The sequence below is a fragment of the Amblyomma americanum genome, chromosome 3, assembly GCF_052857255.1.
Source record: "Amblyomma americanum isolate KBUSLIRL-KWMA chromosome 3, ASM5285725v1, whole genome shotgun sequence".
NCBI classification, from domain to species: domain Eukaryota; kingdom Metazoa; phylum Arthropoda; class Arachnida; order Ixodida; family Ixodidae; genus Amblyomma; species Amblyomma americanum.
The window spans coordinates 97,656,582-97,674,201 of record NC_135499.1 but is presented as its reverse complement, the minus strand read 5'-3'; the positions used below and the strand labels follow the sequence as shown (position 1 = coordinate 97,674,201).

At 45.3% G+C, this 17,620-nt stretch overlaps 1 protein-coding gene across 4 annotated transcripts in view; it reads right to left on the bottom strand.

Moving 5' to 3' along the window:
• Window positions 1-1,848: 1,848 nt before the first annotated feature.
• Window positions 1,849-17,620, bottom strand: part of LOC144123161 (uncharacterized) — a 72,155-nt gene continuing 56,383 nt past the window's right edge. For 2 of the 4 annotated variants that reach the window (XM_077656045.1, XM_077656044.1), the window contains exons 2-5: window positions 15,165-15,546; window positions 10,087-10,307; window positions 7,449-7,791; window positions 1,849-5,247 (exon numbers count right to left, since the gene is read on the bottom strand). In XM_077656045.1, the coding sequence (XP_077512171.1) occupies window positions 5,199-5,247; window positions 7,449-7,791; window positions 10,087-10,307; window positions 15,165-15,546 (995 nt within the window). In that variant the 3' untranslated portion in view covers window positions 1,849-5,198. The remainder of the gene's footprint in view (window positions 5,248-7,448; window positions 7,792-10,086; window positions 10,308-15,164; window positions 15,547-17,620) is intronic. The other 2 variants (XM_077656043.1, XM_077656042.1) reach the window with 1 other exon arrangement.

Below are 17,620 nucleotides of genomic sequence, written 5' to 3'. Positions count from 1 at the left end.
GTGCTGGCGACTCTAAGCGTCAAGAAACAAACAAACAACACAAATATTCGCAAAAATATGACGCAGCATTAGTTCCTCTTCATAGAGGAACAATTCGGGGAGGTAACCGGGGACGTCATTTGGAGCTTTCACAGCAGTGCAGTTATATTTTCGAACAGAAAACAAACAGGAAACGCCGATAGTCTGTTTAAAATGTAATCTCCTAGGTAAACTTAGTCATCGTTTTCGTTAAGTTTCAAATTATTGCACCGATAAAATGTTCGATTGGTTTCGCAACAAATCGCTGCTTTTATAATAGTCGACTTCATGTGACTGCTGTGCCCAAGGGCGAGGCCGCTTGCGCTACCAGCGCTAAGTTAAAATTTAGAGTCTGCGGAGATAAAAAGTGGTGAGCCTCATGTGACTTTCGTTTGATATTGCAATGCATTTAAATCGAATTTTCTATGCCGTATTTACTGCTCCAAAACTGTCCCTCTTCTCCCCTCAATAAATGGGGTATTCGTGAGTATCACAACGGGAGAGAAAGCCACAGCTGTGTCCTATCGTTGCGATATTTCTATGATTCCTTTCATTCGCGCAGCGATTTTACGTTTTCATCGAAGTTGAGGTTGCGGCAAATTATCTTCTCCAAGAGGCATCCTAAATGTTTACAAGTGTTAACTACGTTCCCTCGGCTTCTCTGTGGTACCATCACAGATCTCACAGAAAATGCAGCGCTTATTTTTCAGCACGATACCGAATCCACAAACAATGTGCATGCTTAATGATCTGATCGCCAAAGCAGGCGTCACTTACAAGGCCACAGGGCATACATTCCTGCAAGACTAATGACGAATGATGTGCAGTTCTAACGCCCTGCACAAACGACTACACACGTTTTTCTCAGATAATGATATATCAGACAGTGGGCGTCATTCCAGACCAGAGTGGAAGGTGCGTAGACACTCTCTAAATCTAATTACGTGCTCGATTTCAGCGTAAGTTCACGCGTAAGCGTGTCGAAACCTCCACGTGCGATGTTCTCGCGGTCGAGCTTTAGACTTACTGAGTCAATTTTTTACAGACTTGATCCATTCGTTGCCATGGCCACTGAAGCCGTATATGTTGTCATGGTCATGAAGTCGTATATATATATGCAGTGCGTCATGTGCTTTGGCAGTGGCGCTGAGGTGCACTTCTCAGTTTTCAGGAGCCATTTGGCAGAGACAGCGCACACCAGACATGGGTATTTTCTAGTGGAGATATGGATCATTCTCGAAGATAATCTTGATCTATGAACATAACCTCGAACCTTGAGTTTCGTGCTGCTGCTTCTGCACGATAAAGCATTTGTCATTTATTGGCGCCCTGGGCGCAGGCGAAACACTCGCGATGCGAACCTTCTTTCTCAAATCGAGCCAAACATTAAGGCACAGCTAAGGTATTTAAAAAGCTTTAAATACTGATTTCATTCTTAAGATGAGAAGTTTCCATTCTTCCGTTCGCCATGCGAGCGCGTGCTGAATGACAAACGATGTTAGCTCCATAACCTGGCGGAAGGGAAACCCGCTTTGCTAACATTTCTGTTCAGCGTAGCCAGTGTCCTGGGTCCGAGAAATGAGCATAAAGGTATTAAAGAAACCTCAGCGAATTTCATGTCACCGCCACTGGAAACATAAAAAAGAACTAAAATGCTGAAACCGCATTTCACGAAACAAAAATCCTCGAGAAGTCATAATAAAGTTCGTGCTTAATCGGTTATCGTAGTTACATTACAGTGTTATTGAGACTGCTTACAAGGACCTTCTGGCACGAAAGGCGTGCTTTGAAATATCAGGGAGTGTGATACACAATAGTCTTCAAGAAGGGTTCTTGTTTCATAGGCTTTTATTGGTTGGCTTGTTTTCATGAACAAACTTGTGCAATGCAAAGAGCCCATTTTGTATAGTGTTGTTTACAAGCGGCCGCAAACCATATTGCAGCGTCTTAGCAATAAATTTCGTCGGTAAGAAGAAAGTTAAAGATGCTGACGCCATTCCGATCGGTGTGACGTTGACGTCTATAGGCTTTGTAGTATTTATGACAAGACTCTCCAGAAAAAGGGTGGAATTTTTTCTGCGCAGAGAAAGAAAACATACGTGCGGGTGTCACAACTACGCGCGCAAAATTTTGTACACTCAACTTAAACCAATGATCGTATTTTAAATTGTTCCCTTCGCTATCTATTATTTTGCCTTTTCCTTTTTCTCGGCACCGACTTCAATACCAGAGCGCATCAAAGAGTGAGTTCATACCTGGGAACCGCGGCGCGCCCGGCCGCGGTGGCTCAGTTGTTAGGGCGCTCGGCTACTTATCCAGGGTTCCCGGGTTCGAACCCCATCGCGGCTGCTGCGTTTTTATGGAGGCAAAACGCTAAGGCGCCGGTGTGCTGTGCGATGTCAGTGCACGTTAAAGATCCCCAGGTGGGTGGTCGAAATTATTCCGGAGCCCTCCACTACGGCACCTCTTTCTACGTTTCTTCTTTCATTCCCTCCTTTATTCCTTCCCTTACGGCGCGGTTCAGGTGTCCGCCGATCTGAGAGACAGATACTGCGCCATTTCCTTTCCCCCTAAAAACCAATTATGATTATTATTGCTGGCTGTGAACCCTACTAAAGGCGAAAAAATGGGAAATCTTGGTGACGGAGAAAAAATGAAAAATGGGACTCAGCAAAAATTTGTTACACTTACTGAAATTTGATTCCTGCGTACTTGAGCTACGGTGTTCAAACTAACATCGGTTTCTCACCCGCAAGAAAACGAATTAGAAATTAGCGTTCATGCCTCCCGTTATATTGCGAAAGTTGTCACATGGGTAACAAAAGAATGATTACCAAGTGCCGCAACCTTTAGAAGTTATTTTAATTTCATGCTCTTTCAACGTTATTGCCTACGACGCCAACATGCCGGTTGCGGAAAAATAGGGGCATGACTTAGCTGGGAGCATTGCAGAATGGAAGCATGAAAATGGTATTGTATTTCAGGCAAATTGTTATATTAGCAAGACGCTGTTTTTCGTCATGATATCATTTGTTGAGCACAAGCCTCGTTTGATGTACTGCTAGGTAGTGAGACCGCTTTTTTTAAAGATTAAAAATGAATTGCGCATTAGTACGCCAAACTACACCTTAAAATGCTTCTTACAGCTCAATGGAACGAACGCAGGGCAGTAAAGATTCCAGTAGATGTGCCCAAATGCATGTGCAGTCTGTTAGAAATATAAGGTACTGACAGCTCGCCGTTTCAATACTTGGCCTTCATAGGATAGGGCGCAAATCTATATTTTGCATTATTTGCTTCATTGCTAGTGAGCACGCCTTGACGAGGATACGTTTTACATGTGCATGTTACTGAAAAGAGCTTGGGATCTGATATGACGGGAACCCATGTTTAGCCCTCTATAAAGAGGCCACGTTGTCCCGCATAACCTTCCAAACAGGTTGGGGGCATTACATGCGCAGCTTTAACATTATTGAGGAGAGTGCTACTGCTGTGACGATTCGGACAACTGAAGACATGAGAGGATTGCAAACTAAGCTGAATCATTCGTGGCACCCGAAGCTAACGGTAAGGGGAACAAGGTGGACACACATCTATGTACTCCAGGTCTTAAACTTTGTCTAAGGGGTGCACCCAGAAAGCCTGTGACTGGCCGGAGAGAGGGGTGCGCCGGTAAATGCTGAAAAAGTGGCAGCAGCAGAACAAGGACTTTACACGAACAGCAAGGATGGGACTACCACGCATAACTAAACATTCTACTGAAAAAATAAAGTAAGTGATGGCGGTAAAAGGAACGCCAAGAAAAATGCAAAAACACAGGAAATGCGAAACAAATAATAGATAAGAGACAAAATAATTAAAAAGTTGAAAGAAGCCTCAAGCTTGCCAAATTGCATAATTATGCCCTCAGGGCTCATTGCGGCAATTGAAAAGGTACTTAATTATGAACCAAGCATTTGACGGCTGTAATTCGTGCAAAAAGATGGCCCACACCAGACGTCGTTGTTATATGTTGAATAATAATTGCTTTTGGCAGGTAAGGTAGCTAGAGAACCAAAGAGAGTGTCATTTTTTTTAGTTTTCGTTCATAACGTTATTTACCAATAAACTGTGGAGGTCGTTTACTGCTGCTCATTTCAATCATATGAAAAGAGGCTGAGTATGCGCCTTAGGCGGGGAATTTCTGATGATACAAAGAGCATTTTTTCTGTATTTCCTGTAACCTGTCGGTGTTGAACCATGTTATCGCGGCTCACGCCAGGTAACAACAGGCAAAATTTGATGGAAATAGTGAATTTTAAACTAAAAGTTTAACAATAAAATGTAAGAAAAAACGAACTTCGCATAGCATACCTCTGTATCCGGCAAGAGTTTTAGAAAGATTAGGAATACCAATGTTCCAATACAGACTACACGGCACTATGACACCGGCAGTTTAAGCTATTTCAATCCATTGGCAAACAATCTTAATTAGGGGTAAATGTTCTAGTGACTTGATTTTTGGTCTAAAAGGTAAGTCTTTAGTTTTTGTTGCGTTAATTTTCAACGAAAATCTTGTACCCAAAGCGAGCAATTTGCCTGAAATATCACTAGCTTTTAAAGTGAATTCGATTATGGTTTTATCTGTAAAAAGTATTCTCGCATCATCTCCCTACGAGACACATTTAGCTGTATTGTCAATGTCCACAATGTAGTTTGCATAGATGTTAAAGATTGCGGGTCCAGGAATACTGAATTGCGGTGCGCCATGAGAAATGAATTTTTGGTGGGAAGATGAATTTTGAATTGCTACCAATTGCAGGTGGTGCTCTAAATTTGTTCTTATAAGTTGAAGAAAATTGGCGTGGAAACCACAGTGCTGAAGTTTCAGGAATAATACTTTGCCATTTACGGAGTCGAACGCTTTCGAAAAATCTACGCTTAAGTTTTTCTTCGTCAAAGGACTGTAAAAAAAATTCCTTCATGGTCAACAACGCTCTCTTCATGGCCTTTTCGGGGGGAAGGCTTCGGAGCAAAATAGTACTTTTAAAACCTGTTCTAATATTGGTGCAAGTATGTGACATGTATACTTTGCAGGCAATATCTGGTGGCCGTCAATGTCCTTCCTTTCAGTTCTTTTAGTAGACTGAATGACCGACATAACTTCACTGTTTGCAACAGAGGCCACAAATGCGGTTTAGCTAATATTTTGACTCGTACTGCCCAGACATTGGTTGTACTGCGTTGTGTCTGCAATAGAAACGAAGAAATTATTTAAAGCATCAGCTGGTCGAAAAGTGGACAAATGAGTGCCGTAAACAGTTATTTCATCCACTCTTTTTTAACTTCAGCGAGTTATTGAGTTGTTTCCAGACAATGCCAAGGTGCTTGGTTACTTCCTCGTTAAATAGGTTAATCATTCAGATTCTTTGGCCTTGCTGATTAATGCTGTTGGCTCTGTTTCTCGCAGCCTTAAACTTCTTAAGATCACCAATATCATATCTTTTTAGTAGCGCTTACAAAGTATGTTTTTAATTCGTATCGCCTTCAGGCATTCGTTAGTTATATACACTGCTTAACGCCTTTGAAGCTCGCATCTTTGTACGGAAAATAATAAAACTGCAGTTGTTTGTAAGTGGAAATGAAAATACCGTAAGCTTCGTCACCGTTACCGGCCTCATAACCCTGATGGAGTGTGCTTGCGATATTTTATTATAAAATTGAATGCGAGAGCATTCAATCCTATGTTCGCTTCCTTTGTGCTAGCATTTCGCAGCGTGGATCGCGAACTGTAGCATACCATGGCCACTGCCTCTGTCAGTAACTTCACTAAGCCGCTATCACCACTAAAGCCCAATAACTGTCTCCAGTCACTGAAGTGCCTACCATATTGCTATCACCGGTGTTTCATTAAATTCGGTGTTTTATTATAGCTGATGTTATACCTGCTGCAATGCGCATGATGGAAAATTGGAACTAACTGTAAACTATGCGTGCCCCCTACCACGGTTGGCAGCTGCAGGCTTCACTGAGACGCCGATGCCGGAGAGTTTTCGCTGTCATGGCCCTCTTAATGCTTTCGCATTATAACCGCACAAGCGTCGGTTGCCTAGTGTGCAACATGAAAACCTTTTTTCTATGGTAATGGAGAGAAACCTTTGCTCATTCGTTAGTGTAGAGTGCATTATAGTACATAATGCGCGGCATCTTTAATCGTTCCAGTGGATAAAGAAATAAAGGCAATAATCTCAAGAACACACACAGAAGTGCACAGTCGTCCACACACTTGTCTAGAGGGCTCCAGTGGCATGCTCATTTCTGCGTTTTTGACAAGCACCGCTGCCTGGCAGTCCAAATATAGCATTTCAAGACATAACGTAGCAAGCACGATCGATGTGAATGTGCATGTACGATAAGGTCTCGTTTTGGGCTTTAGGCAACTTGTAAATGACCCATGTGTACTCTCCGGTGGCCCTCTCGAGCGCTCTAGACAGGTGTGAGGACAACTGTGCTATATAACGTCATCAAAGAGAAGTGTATGAACGTGATTAAAATGGTTGGTCTCTCTTTCTTTGATAAAGTATTCGAAAATATTGTTTTAGTGTAGTATTTTTGGTAGGCCGACCGGTGGCAAGACGCCTAAATGCATACCTTTAAGGCTCACGCATGGCTTCCTTTCAGGAGCAGTCCACACTCAGTATGCTAAAGCGAGGCACTCATTGTATATTAAAAAAATTTTCAATGAGATACTTAATGCAATTTTTTGTCAAATTGTAAAATAAAACTGAGTGCCGCAAATCTGCACCTCCATTGCCGCCTAAAAAGGTCATAACATGCGTGCTAGTTTTCCTGAGAAATTTTGCTAGTGACATCGGCTTCATAATTAAACACTGTCATGTTGAATTTAGTCTTCTTAGAATCATTTAGCGTAAATTGTGGCGATGTGGCCAGGGATTAGAATAAAAGCCAAAAAATGGCTATGGCATGCCTGTGTTAGTATATTTCTCATTGAATCAGAAAAACAATTGCCGTCGACTTGCGCGGTCAGGTCAAATCCGAATTAGATGCGCTTACGGTGTGTGGCCATTGTTTTTCATCGTTTATCTTTCACCTGTCATCTAAGTCACGTGACCTTGTGGCGTCTTCACCACCTGGCAGATGCATATACACCTGAGCAGGTTGCACGTGATACGGGGGGGGGGGGGCGCCTTCCACAAATCAGGCAAGACAAACACATTCAAAAAATAGCTAAAGCAGCGAATGGCAACTATTCATGCTAGCGCAACCAAACCCTATTTCTATGTACACGATAATTCTTGCAGCCATCCTGTATCAACAAGTGGCCGCCTCGGAAGGAATATAACGCTGCGAACCCTCGCTCAGCAGTTGCTGAACACCATAGTCCACTGCGCTTCAGCGGCTGTGACCAATAGCATCAGTTCTATACTCACTCGACGAATTTCACGACGACCCTGGCCGAAATGGTGGCGCTCACAAGCGCTGCCAAGTCCACGAAGAAGGTCTTCACCCTCGCGGCGAAGGCAATGGTCAGGTTTGTGACAGTCAGATCCAAGAAGACGTACACGCCGCAGTCGTCAATGCGACACTCGAAGTCACCCGACTGCCGCAGCCTGGAGAGGCCGCTGATGGTACCATTGGTCACTTCTACGCGGATGAGGGTCGACAGCGTGCTTGTGGCGCTCGTGGGAAGCGGTGCCGGGTCCAGCTTGTATGCGAGCACCGCATTTCGCAGGCTGAGATCGAACATTGTGCAGTTGGTGCATTGCTCCTCGCCTGCAAACAGCAAGGGTTTTGCGAAGGAGAGTGGCATCCAGAGGGTATCTGCGTAGTGCAGCTCGTGTCATTCGCACTTGTTAGTATTACTGAGTCATACAGTACAATAAGTGGGATTTTACTAAACTAACAGCACTGCGAACACCCGGGAAGGCCCATGCAAACCCACCCCTGTAGAGGACGGCGCACGGCGAAGGGTGCCGCAGCAGGACAAAAAGCGCTCTGGCTTTTGTACCGAGCTGCAGAGAGTGGTGAAGCTCTATAGAATGGATGCCGCTGTACACATTGCAGTCCACCACATTTTTGTTGCATTCTAAAAAAGGCGCGGAGCTACACGTGCCGTGCGAACTTATGCGTGTACTAAATTGTAGCTCGGCATATTACGAGGAAGGCAGCGAACAGAAGCTGTACAAATTTCGCATAGGAGAGAATTGTCGTTTATTATAATGACGTTCGTTCTTCGTGGCCGTAGTATCTCGTAACATAAACGTTTTTCGTTAATCTCATGGAAATTGAGGGTGTTTGGCCGCTGGGCTTGGGCGGGAAGCATGCCCTCTTTAGTCATGTTCTTGGGAAAAGCGTGGGCAACGTGCGCCCTGAAGTGCCTCCTCTTAAAGCGGAATTCACACGGGGGAGCTTCAGGTAGAGGGGCGAAGGGGGAGTTGATGACGTTACTGCTCGCCAGAAGACCCTGCCCTGCCGCTCCTGCCAGGTTTATTTATTTAGCATATCTGCCTCATCTCTCTGTTCTCCTTCGCCGCCGGCCGACCCTTAGCGGATGCAGGGAATGTTTGTGCCGGCAGAGCAAAACCTCTCTCACGTCCAAAAAGTTTGCCATCCCCGCCGCGCTAGACATATCTCGGCGCCCAGAAAGAGGAAGTTTCGGTTAAGTGTGTGCAACTCCCTTCTCGAGAGGGATGCGATTCTTTCTCGTTTGAATCACGATTAAGAAGAGGAGAACGAAAAAACATGTGGTTTTTTTGATAAGGGGATAGGAGACGGTGGGGGGGGGGGGGGGGGGAGGGTTGGCGGCTACGCAGATTTTGACCCATAGAACGGTAGAAGTGTTAACAAAAAACATGCACCATGTGTATGTTGCGGGCATCAGAGACATTGCTCATGCTGTCATGAAGGAAACGGGGGTGGTATTTTGCTAGGATCTAGGGTTTCTTTCGGGAATCATGCTTTCAGCCTCCCTTCCAGATTTTAAGCTGTTACGTGAGGCGAAGAAGCAGTGACAGCAGTTGTTTTATATGCCGAGGCCCTTAATTGGGCTAGTTGGTTGATATAATTCCACATAGTGGCTAGCGCACAGGAAAAAACGCACACAGAAAGAATCCACACAGGACAAACGTTATTGTCCTGTCTTGTGAAATATGTTTTATATGGTCTGATACAAGTCAAGAAAAAAGAGCCTTTTCTCCGTCAAAGGGCTACCTTCTAGCCAATGGCATCGACCGATCCTCATGGACCTATCGGCATGAGTAGCATGACAATGCAGAGAGTGGGGTGACAATTTAGGGAGGGGATATCCCCGAAAACGTAGAGAGAGGACCATACCCTATCTGCCACTTCCTTCATTGTCACAATAGCAGGTTCATGAGAATCAACCGACGCCATTGGCTGGAAAGGGGTCCTTTAACGGGGAAATACCGCTTTGTTCATGAATTTTATCCGACAATAGCACTTCCTCCTTCCCTACTACCATTTTAAAAAACTGTTTGCAGTACAGCCCATGGAATCAAGTTTTATCTGAATCATATCACCCTTAAGCCACTTAAGTTGAATAACTTGATAATTATAAAGATAACTATCATGGTTCTCAAAACAGCTGATGCGCGACAGGTTGTTCTTGAAAAGATTATCCTTTGTTTTTTATTACCCAATGTTTAGGAGTTCTACAGACCCTCAGGTGAAACGCCTGGTATAAAGAATGCCTGCCCATTTTGAATGTACAGCCTTGGAGCAAAGTTTTCAGGCAACATAGTGTGCTCTGGAGCCGCGTAAGGGAGAAAGCCAGACGTTCTAAAACAACAAATAATCTTGGAAGGCAAGGACTTGGGCTTTGTCCACTGTGCAAAGATTTACGTTTGCAGGGCTGGCATAGGCTTTCCACGATTAGGCTAAAGAGCAAACCGTGTGGCACGATGAATTCTGACCAAGGATGTAGCCATATTTCCTATCAAACAGTGTGTGCCGCGCTCTCCAGAGCAATTTTCTCCAGAGCAATATTGCCCGGCCGGCATCTCTTGCTGCCTGCCGTGTTGTGAGTAAATGTTTATTTTAAAAACTCACTTGGCTGTGCACTCCGCTGACTGAGTTTCTTCAGGTGTTGATCTAATGCATGCTCAATATGGTAGGGCAAAGCGTTATTAACTCTCCAAGTCAGGTATTTTTCGAGAGGCCACTTGATCACGTTAAACATGCGCCATGCCCCACTGAGCAGCCTGAACCGTATGAGAAATTTCTCCGTGTTGTTTAGCTTGAAGTGTGTAACCTGGAGTGTGTTGTTTGATCTGTTGAAAATGACAGAGAAAAGAACGCGTTAGAATTCATCCGCTCTTGCTCTAACCGAGGCGGAAGAAGCTTTCTGAGAGTATGTTCGGAGCAACAAGTAGTTCGAAGAGACGCAGAAACGGATCTGTGTTTATATATTTGTATATTATTGATTATTTTTTTTATTGCGGATTGGGCGTGTTTACTCAATCTGAATCAGGATATTTACTGGGCGTGGTTATTGTAGTGTCACGTTTCTCAAAGCCTGTAACGCGTCTAAGCGCTCACATCCTATTTGGAGTCAGGACCGCCGTACCGAATTCTGGGGACTGTGCGGTCCATTTCGCAGCGCACATCTCATTCCATTAACCGTGGGCTTAAGAAACCTTTGCCGACTCTACATCACTAACAGAGACTTTGCTTGAAAAGTTGAAATTATTCACAAAGCAAACGTTAGGAGCAAAACGTTCTACAGGGGACTAATACAGCCTTCAGTAAGAGAAAATTTATTTCGACATGTTAGCGTAAACAGTAACTATACGCTTTTGTTTTGTTTTTCTCGGTGGCAGAGACGCGCAGGTTTCGGCCATCCTTACGCTTTTCTCGCCCACGTTAACATATAAACGCTTGCTGGAGAAGTTGGGGTTCTTTACATGTGTCGTGTCAGCAAAAAAAACTAATGGAGGAAGCGCCAACAGTTAAGGACGCGGCGCAGTGAAAGAAAGGAGACACTCTTTACTGAAAGCCTGCCATTTTAAGAATTTATTGCGCCCAGTCTGTCGGCCATTAATGTGGTCAAGCTTGGCGTCTTCACTTTTTTCTACAAGAGATGCAGTTTTAACAATTTGACATGTTACGAAAAGTCCCCGTCATGCAACGCTGAATTAAAGTGGTAAGCGGCACCTGTTTTTAGTGGAAAATACACTCGGCACACCATTGCATACCAGTGAAGAGGGGGCGGGGGGAATTACACGATTTCCTCGAATACTATCGCAGTTTTGATATGGCAGCGTCCACCGACGATTTACGTAACATGCCAGCTGCGCACAGACGCTCACCCACGTTTTCAGCTCGCCGTTGTCTTGTTTCGGAGTTGGTCTGAGTGATGAATCGATGCATTCTCTCAGATAATGCTCGATCGCATGGCTTGCGATTATAGCGAGTGTTTTATAAGCCCACAGTTGTTTCTTCGGCGAACAGCTGTACTGTTCCGGAGCTCGATATAACTACGTTGCACTTAAACGTCCAGCGATCGTTGAGCGAGAGACATTAGCAGCCGTGCAATAAAGACGTTTTTTGCATGCGGTTTCAAACTTTGAGAAACAAGAAAATAAAGGCGTTTTCATTGCTTTGGAAACTAAACACATGTCTTATTATAAAGTAAGGGGCCTTTTTAAATGAAGAGGAAAATAACAGTGAAACAATACAGATAGCCACACTGTGGAAAAAGGCAATGTCCTTTTCCTTGTCGGAGTTCACTTTCGACGTCGTGACTTCTCAGAGATTTTAGGCTGAATTAAAGTTGAGACTCAACAAGCGCAAGAATAATGTGCCGCAATTTACCGGTGAACTCGCAATACATCACACTTATGAAAGGCCTGGACGTGTAGGGCCTGCTGGCAGAAGCTGCATTTCGATATCGCGACACGCCACCACACTGCGTATGTGACTGTCCTTACAAGCTCATAGACCTGTGTGCGCAGGAACGGCAGGCGCACAGATCTGCGCAATGCAAGGTTGGAGTGCGGAGCCAATCAAATGCTGTTTTTTCAGACTTAAAAAAACAGTTCAGAACCACCTGCTCACTTTTTTCGTTTCCATTTTTTTCTGTCGCCTTCACTATGTTCGGTTGATTTCAAGAGCACCAACAGTATAGCAGCGGGCCTAGGGCGTCACTTGGCTATCGCTTCTGCAACCCTCCTTTGTTTGAATCGTAGCCAGATGATTGGGTTTCGGCCAGTCAAGACTTGTCCTGCAACGCTGTATTCTGCTCTCCCTATCACTAGCCTTCGTGACTCCTCCGTGCGTGCACTTCGAGGGAGAGAGGTCCCCTAACTAGCAACATAAGATGAGAAAGGCGCGAAAAATGTTTGTTTTTTACTTTGCGACGCTTTGCTGCATAGAGGAGAAAGGACCGTAATGGCGCCAGCTTGCGCCATGACCTAAACTGTGGGTGTATATAACTGGTTCCACATTGCGACGAGAGAGAGAACTGAGGGGCCAAAATTGTTCCCATTACTAAGCGAACGACGTGACTGGCGCCGGAGTAAAGGAGACGTTGGTTTCTGCGGTTAGAGCCAAAGCGAAAAAAATTGCTGATGGCCTATCTCTGTTAGGCAAGGATACACGTAACGAAAGCGCGGCGACTTCTGCATCGGAAGAGCGCATTCTCTAGATGCGCCTTTATTCGTGGTTAAAGCTCGAGCCGCCGTGGCGGTGTGAGCGTCTCCGGCTCAAACGCCAAAGGCCCTCTTTCGATACCGAGCCTCGGCACAGGTTTTTTTTATATTGAGTGAGTGCGCGGCGGGCTTCAGTGGCTCCCATAGATGCTGCAACCGAATACGTTGGTTAGCGGTTAAGCGCAGGCTCTGTTAAGGTGCGTTTATAATCCGGCGTAACGCGCGCACGCGCTGCACGGCGTCACGTCGGCCAAAGCGAGACCCTCTATACTCCAACTGCTCTTGATCGCCGACGCATTCGGCGGCTTCAGCGCACTCTGACCGCACTGGTGGAGACTTGCAGCATATCTCTATTTCGAGCCGAGTGCGCCCGCCGCCGCCAGTCCAGCCAGACCGGTTCGGCTCCGCGGCAATGCGCGCATTGTGACGTCATGTGCTTCCTCGGAGCTCCGCCACGGCGAAATCGCAAGTTCGCGGCCAGTAAAGCTTTCGCTTTAAAACTTGGAGGACGCTCAAGATTCGCCTTTTAGAGTAGAACGCGAGAGCTTCATCGGGCCACCGCCGCTTAACGTCAACCGCTATCGGCAGCTGCGCACGCTGAGGAGGTGCTGGTTCCGCGCGTTGACAAAGCAGCTGGGCAAGACCTCCGCTGCTGGCGCTGTTGGGATTTTTCACCACTAACGACGCGACAGAGCCGCGGCAGCCTTAGACTGGGTCGATGCCAGTGACGACGACGCCGGATTTTCTGCCTCAAGAGCTCCCTAACTCTAGGAAGAGTATGACAGCAAGCCCGCTTATCATGTTGGGGAAAGAGAAAATCGCACCAACACCCTGCGCCTGTTACTGCGAAGTATACTCTCTGACGCGACTTGAAGGTGATCACTTAAGGTTTAACCTGCAGCCTAACAGAAAGGAGTAAAAAGGGGAGTAAGTTGTCATCTAGCTTACCCCTTTTACTGAAAAGGAGTGAGGTAGAGGACAGCTTATACTCCCTTTTTAGTCCTATATAGGCGTATTTTTTTAGAGTGTATTTGGATTGAGCTGCTCTAAACCGGTTCGTTTTCGCAAGAAGGCTGAGAGAAATGCATTAGCTAATATAGCCGAAACATTCCTTCACCTTACACTGCCATGTTTATGTAGATGGCAGACGCCACTGCAGAAAAAAAAATTATTGGTCCGTTTTATCACAAAGGCACGCGGAAACCGTCAAATCGTGCTGGATTCTACAATGTCTCTCGGAGTTTGCATGAACTTATGACCGTGCATCGGGAACCCTTGCCCGAGGTCATGCGCAGAAGACTGCACTTAGTGCTATTGCTATTTGCTGAATCGAGGAAGCAAGCGATGTTTCCGTGAGAGCAACCATTTTGTACGCACTGCAAACAGACGGGGGTTGCAAGCGAAACATTGGTTAGGGATATAAGAGTGCAACATATGGCGATCGGAAGGGAGGTGGCGCTCTAAATGTGTTACACGTTATCACTTAGCGACAAGCCTCACTTCTTTCAACAGAAAAACGTTGTCTCCTGGAAAAGTTGCTGTGACGTGTCTGAGAATAAAGTATTGCAAGAAGACAAGGGTATAAGACTGGGCGAGACGAGCACTAACTTTCAACTTAGTTTATTGTGAAGCAAGCCACAAGGCTTTGAGGTACACTGCATGCATTTCTCATGTGTTTCAAGCGCGCATGAGAGAACCAGCTGCTTGCCTCAGCAAAAACTACGATATCCACTAGCCTGCACAACGCAAGGCATACGGCTGTTCTCCTGTGTTCGGCACTATGCAGATCACATGGCGCAATCGGGATAAATTTGGGTGGAGAGAGAAAAATTTGTCTTCCCATGTTTGAGAATCGAGCATTGGATGACGTGCATCAGCGTGGCGTGTACTGATGTAGCGAAAGAACGGGATATTGAAAAGAGTTAGTCCCTATTTTTTATCCCTCGAAACTGTGCGTTTTACTGATTTTGTTTCACCTTATTTACTATCGTCCTTATTGCTTTTATTGTTTCTGTCTTTTAGGAATTTATAGTTAGAAATGTATGTTTGATAATCATTTGCTCATGATTTTATTGCTCATCTTGACACTTTCACAATAAACGCTCTTGGCCGGCGATTACTGCAGACTCGTCAGCATTGCTCATATTTCCATCTATGTGACCTTGTACACATCCCATTTATCTCAAAACGCTTATTTTTAACGTTTGCTTAATAGCTTTCACATCTCACTAGATGAGCCGCTTTCACGTATGTGTAGGAGTATAAGACTCGATCTTTCGTTAGTCAGCAACAAATGAGCTCTACGCCAATATACGGTAGGTAGATTTTCAAGAAACATGAGATCAACGTAACCGCCTCACCTTTCACCACCTACGTCAATGTCGTGTTTTTTTTTTGTGGTGCTTCATTATGAGACACGCCCTTAATAGGTTTAAATCGTCGGTATTTGTGAGGGAAGGAGAATTGTATTAAACTTACTCGTTAATTTCGGCGACGAATCTGATCGCAGGGACGAAAGCCTCGATGTGGACCGGTATGTGAAAAAATAATACCTTTATCGTTGTAATGATAGAAACATTGAGTCCATCCAGTTTCACTCCGACGCGAATCCGCACGGTGCTATTCTCCTTTGCTTCGACGTAGTTGCTTCCGAGCCTTCTCACGCTGCTCAAGCCGGTGATGGTTCCGTTCGAAAAATGCATGACCAAGTTGAAGCCGGCCACTCGGGCCGTATGGTTGAAATCGGGAATGGCTGCTTTCCGTAGTGATTTTGAAGTGAGGAATTTATTCATGGCTTTGTCGAAAAGCAACTCTCCTTCGCCCAGTGCTCCACCATCAGAACAATTCCCCGTCACAACGTCTGGAAAAAGAAAGAAAACAAAAGAAAAATGGTGTTGAAGTTTCGCATGAAAAATTATTTGCCCTGTGAGGTTCCAAGTTATAAATTTCTCGCTTATTTGACGGTTACCACAGAAATGGTGACAAGAAAATTCAAACAGCGGTAGGCAACTGGTCCAGAAAGCGGAGGAGACAAACACGGCGCTGAACGTACAACTGATTTATTTTAAGAAAGATGTCAATTTATACCTACAAAAAGGGGCACACATGCGCACAGTCATACATCAATGTGCAGATAAAAGCTAGAAAATGCCACAATTTTATTGTCACCATTTAGAGTCACAACAAAAAGGCTCCAACAGACGACCACTGGCAGAGCGCTCCTCATAAGACTGGGGCATCAAGCAACGCTAAGAGCAGAGCAGAGAACAGCGAGTTTGCCTATAATTTCCGCAGCACCATCAAAATATGCTCGCTCCCCAAAAATATGGATCCATATTTACACGCAGCTAGGCGAAACGCCCAAGCGAAATATGTAGAAAATACTTGGCAGTCAAGGCGAACACGGTCTACACGGACGCTGCGATGTACCCCCGAAGATGGGGAACAACGGAGCAAAAAGTCGTCGCGACAGTAATCGGCTCATACTATAAGGAGATCACTTGCGCGTCGGCAAGGGACTGCACGGTAACCGAGAGAGCGGAAATGGCTGGTGCTCTAGCGGCCGCGGAGGGTTATCGCGCAAATAAATCCTCAATAATTCTCACAGATTCGAAAGAGGCATGCCGTAACTACATTAACGGCAGAATAGGTCATAAAGCGCTCCAAATCCTTCTCCGCGCAGGCCTACCCAAAGTCACATTAGACACACCATTTTCTACATACCGGGTCTCATCGAGATAGAAGGCAACCAAAGGGTTGATAGAGTCGCTCGCGAGTACACTAACGGAGCACTCTTGAACGAAGACCAGGAGGACTTCTTGGGGGTAATCCCAACGTACTCCGACATCTTAAATTATTACAGAGGGACGAGGCTAAAGTATCCCCCTCCCCACAACAAATTAAATCAACAAGAAGCAGTTTACTGGCGGAAGCTGCAAACCGGAACCTTCCCCAATTTACACATCCTTAGAAAAATGTTCCCGAACCAATACAGGGACATCTGCCCATGGTGCGGTGCAACACCCGCCCTATGCTACATTACTTCGGAATGTGACAGAAATAAAGCATTCCATGGCTCAGAAAATCCGAGTGCGGAGCAGTGGGAGAGTGCGCTCTTCAGCGGCAACCCAATCCTCCATGCCCAGCGAGCGGCCAAACTCAGCGGTGCCCTGGAATAGGGGCGCCGACCTCTGCAAGACCGAGGAAGACAACTGCTTGAAGATGAAGGCCTCTTTCTGACCGAAAGACCTGGTTAGAGCAATAAAGTGTATCCTATCCTATCCTTGTCACCATGAAACACCAACTCGCACAATCAGCCCTCCTCACAGCGGTGCATATTCTCACAGCGCTGCATAACCTGTAAATAAATTGTGTTGGCCAGTCTTTCATCAAACACCGAATGGCGTGATCGGCATGTAAGCTATGAAAGACACGGTTATTTGGCAATGAGTGTGGAGTCCAGCATATTGCCTTTCGAAGCTCGACAATGCTCGGTATAGTGTATGTGGTCTCTGCGATATGATCGTCTTCATGGGAAAAAATACTTTACATGATAGCGTTGTTTCCTGTATTGTCTTAATTCTCTCTGTTTAGGCTCAGAGAGTGAGACAACTAGGAAGATGTGCATAATGGGGGTATGTAATGCCAGTTAATGCAAAGCGTAAAACAACAACTGCTCCGCTTAAGTGCCTCTTCTTTCAATTAAGCTTGCCGACGCCGAGAGAACACGTCGTTTAAGTCGCATTGTTTCTGGAAGTGAACTAGTTGACTCGCTCCTATTGGAAACCCAGGGCATGGATGACACCTTAAATATATTTAGGAATTTGTTTTAATTCCATATAGATATATTGAGTTTCAGTTGATACTTTTTGCGCACTACTATGTGGAAGCACCGAAAAAAATTGCGCGTCATGCGCCTGTCCGCATAATAATGC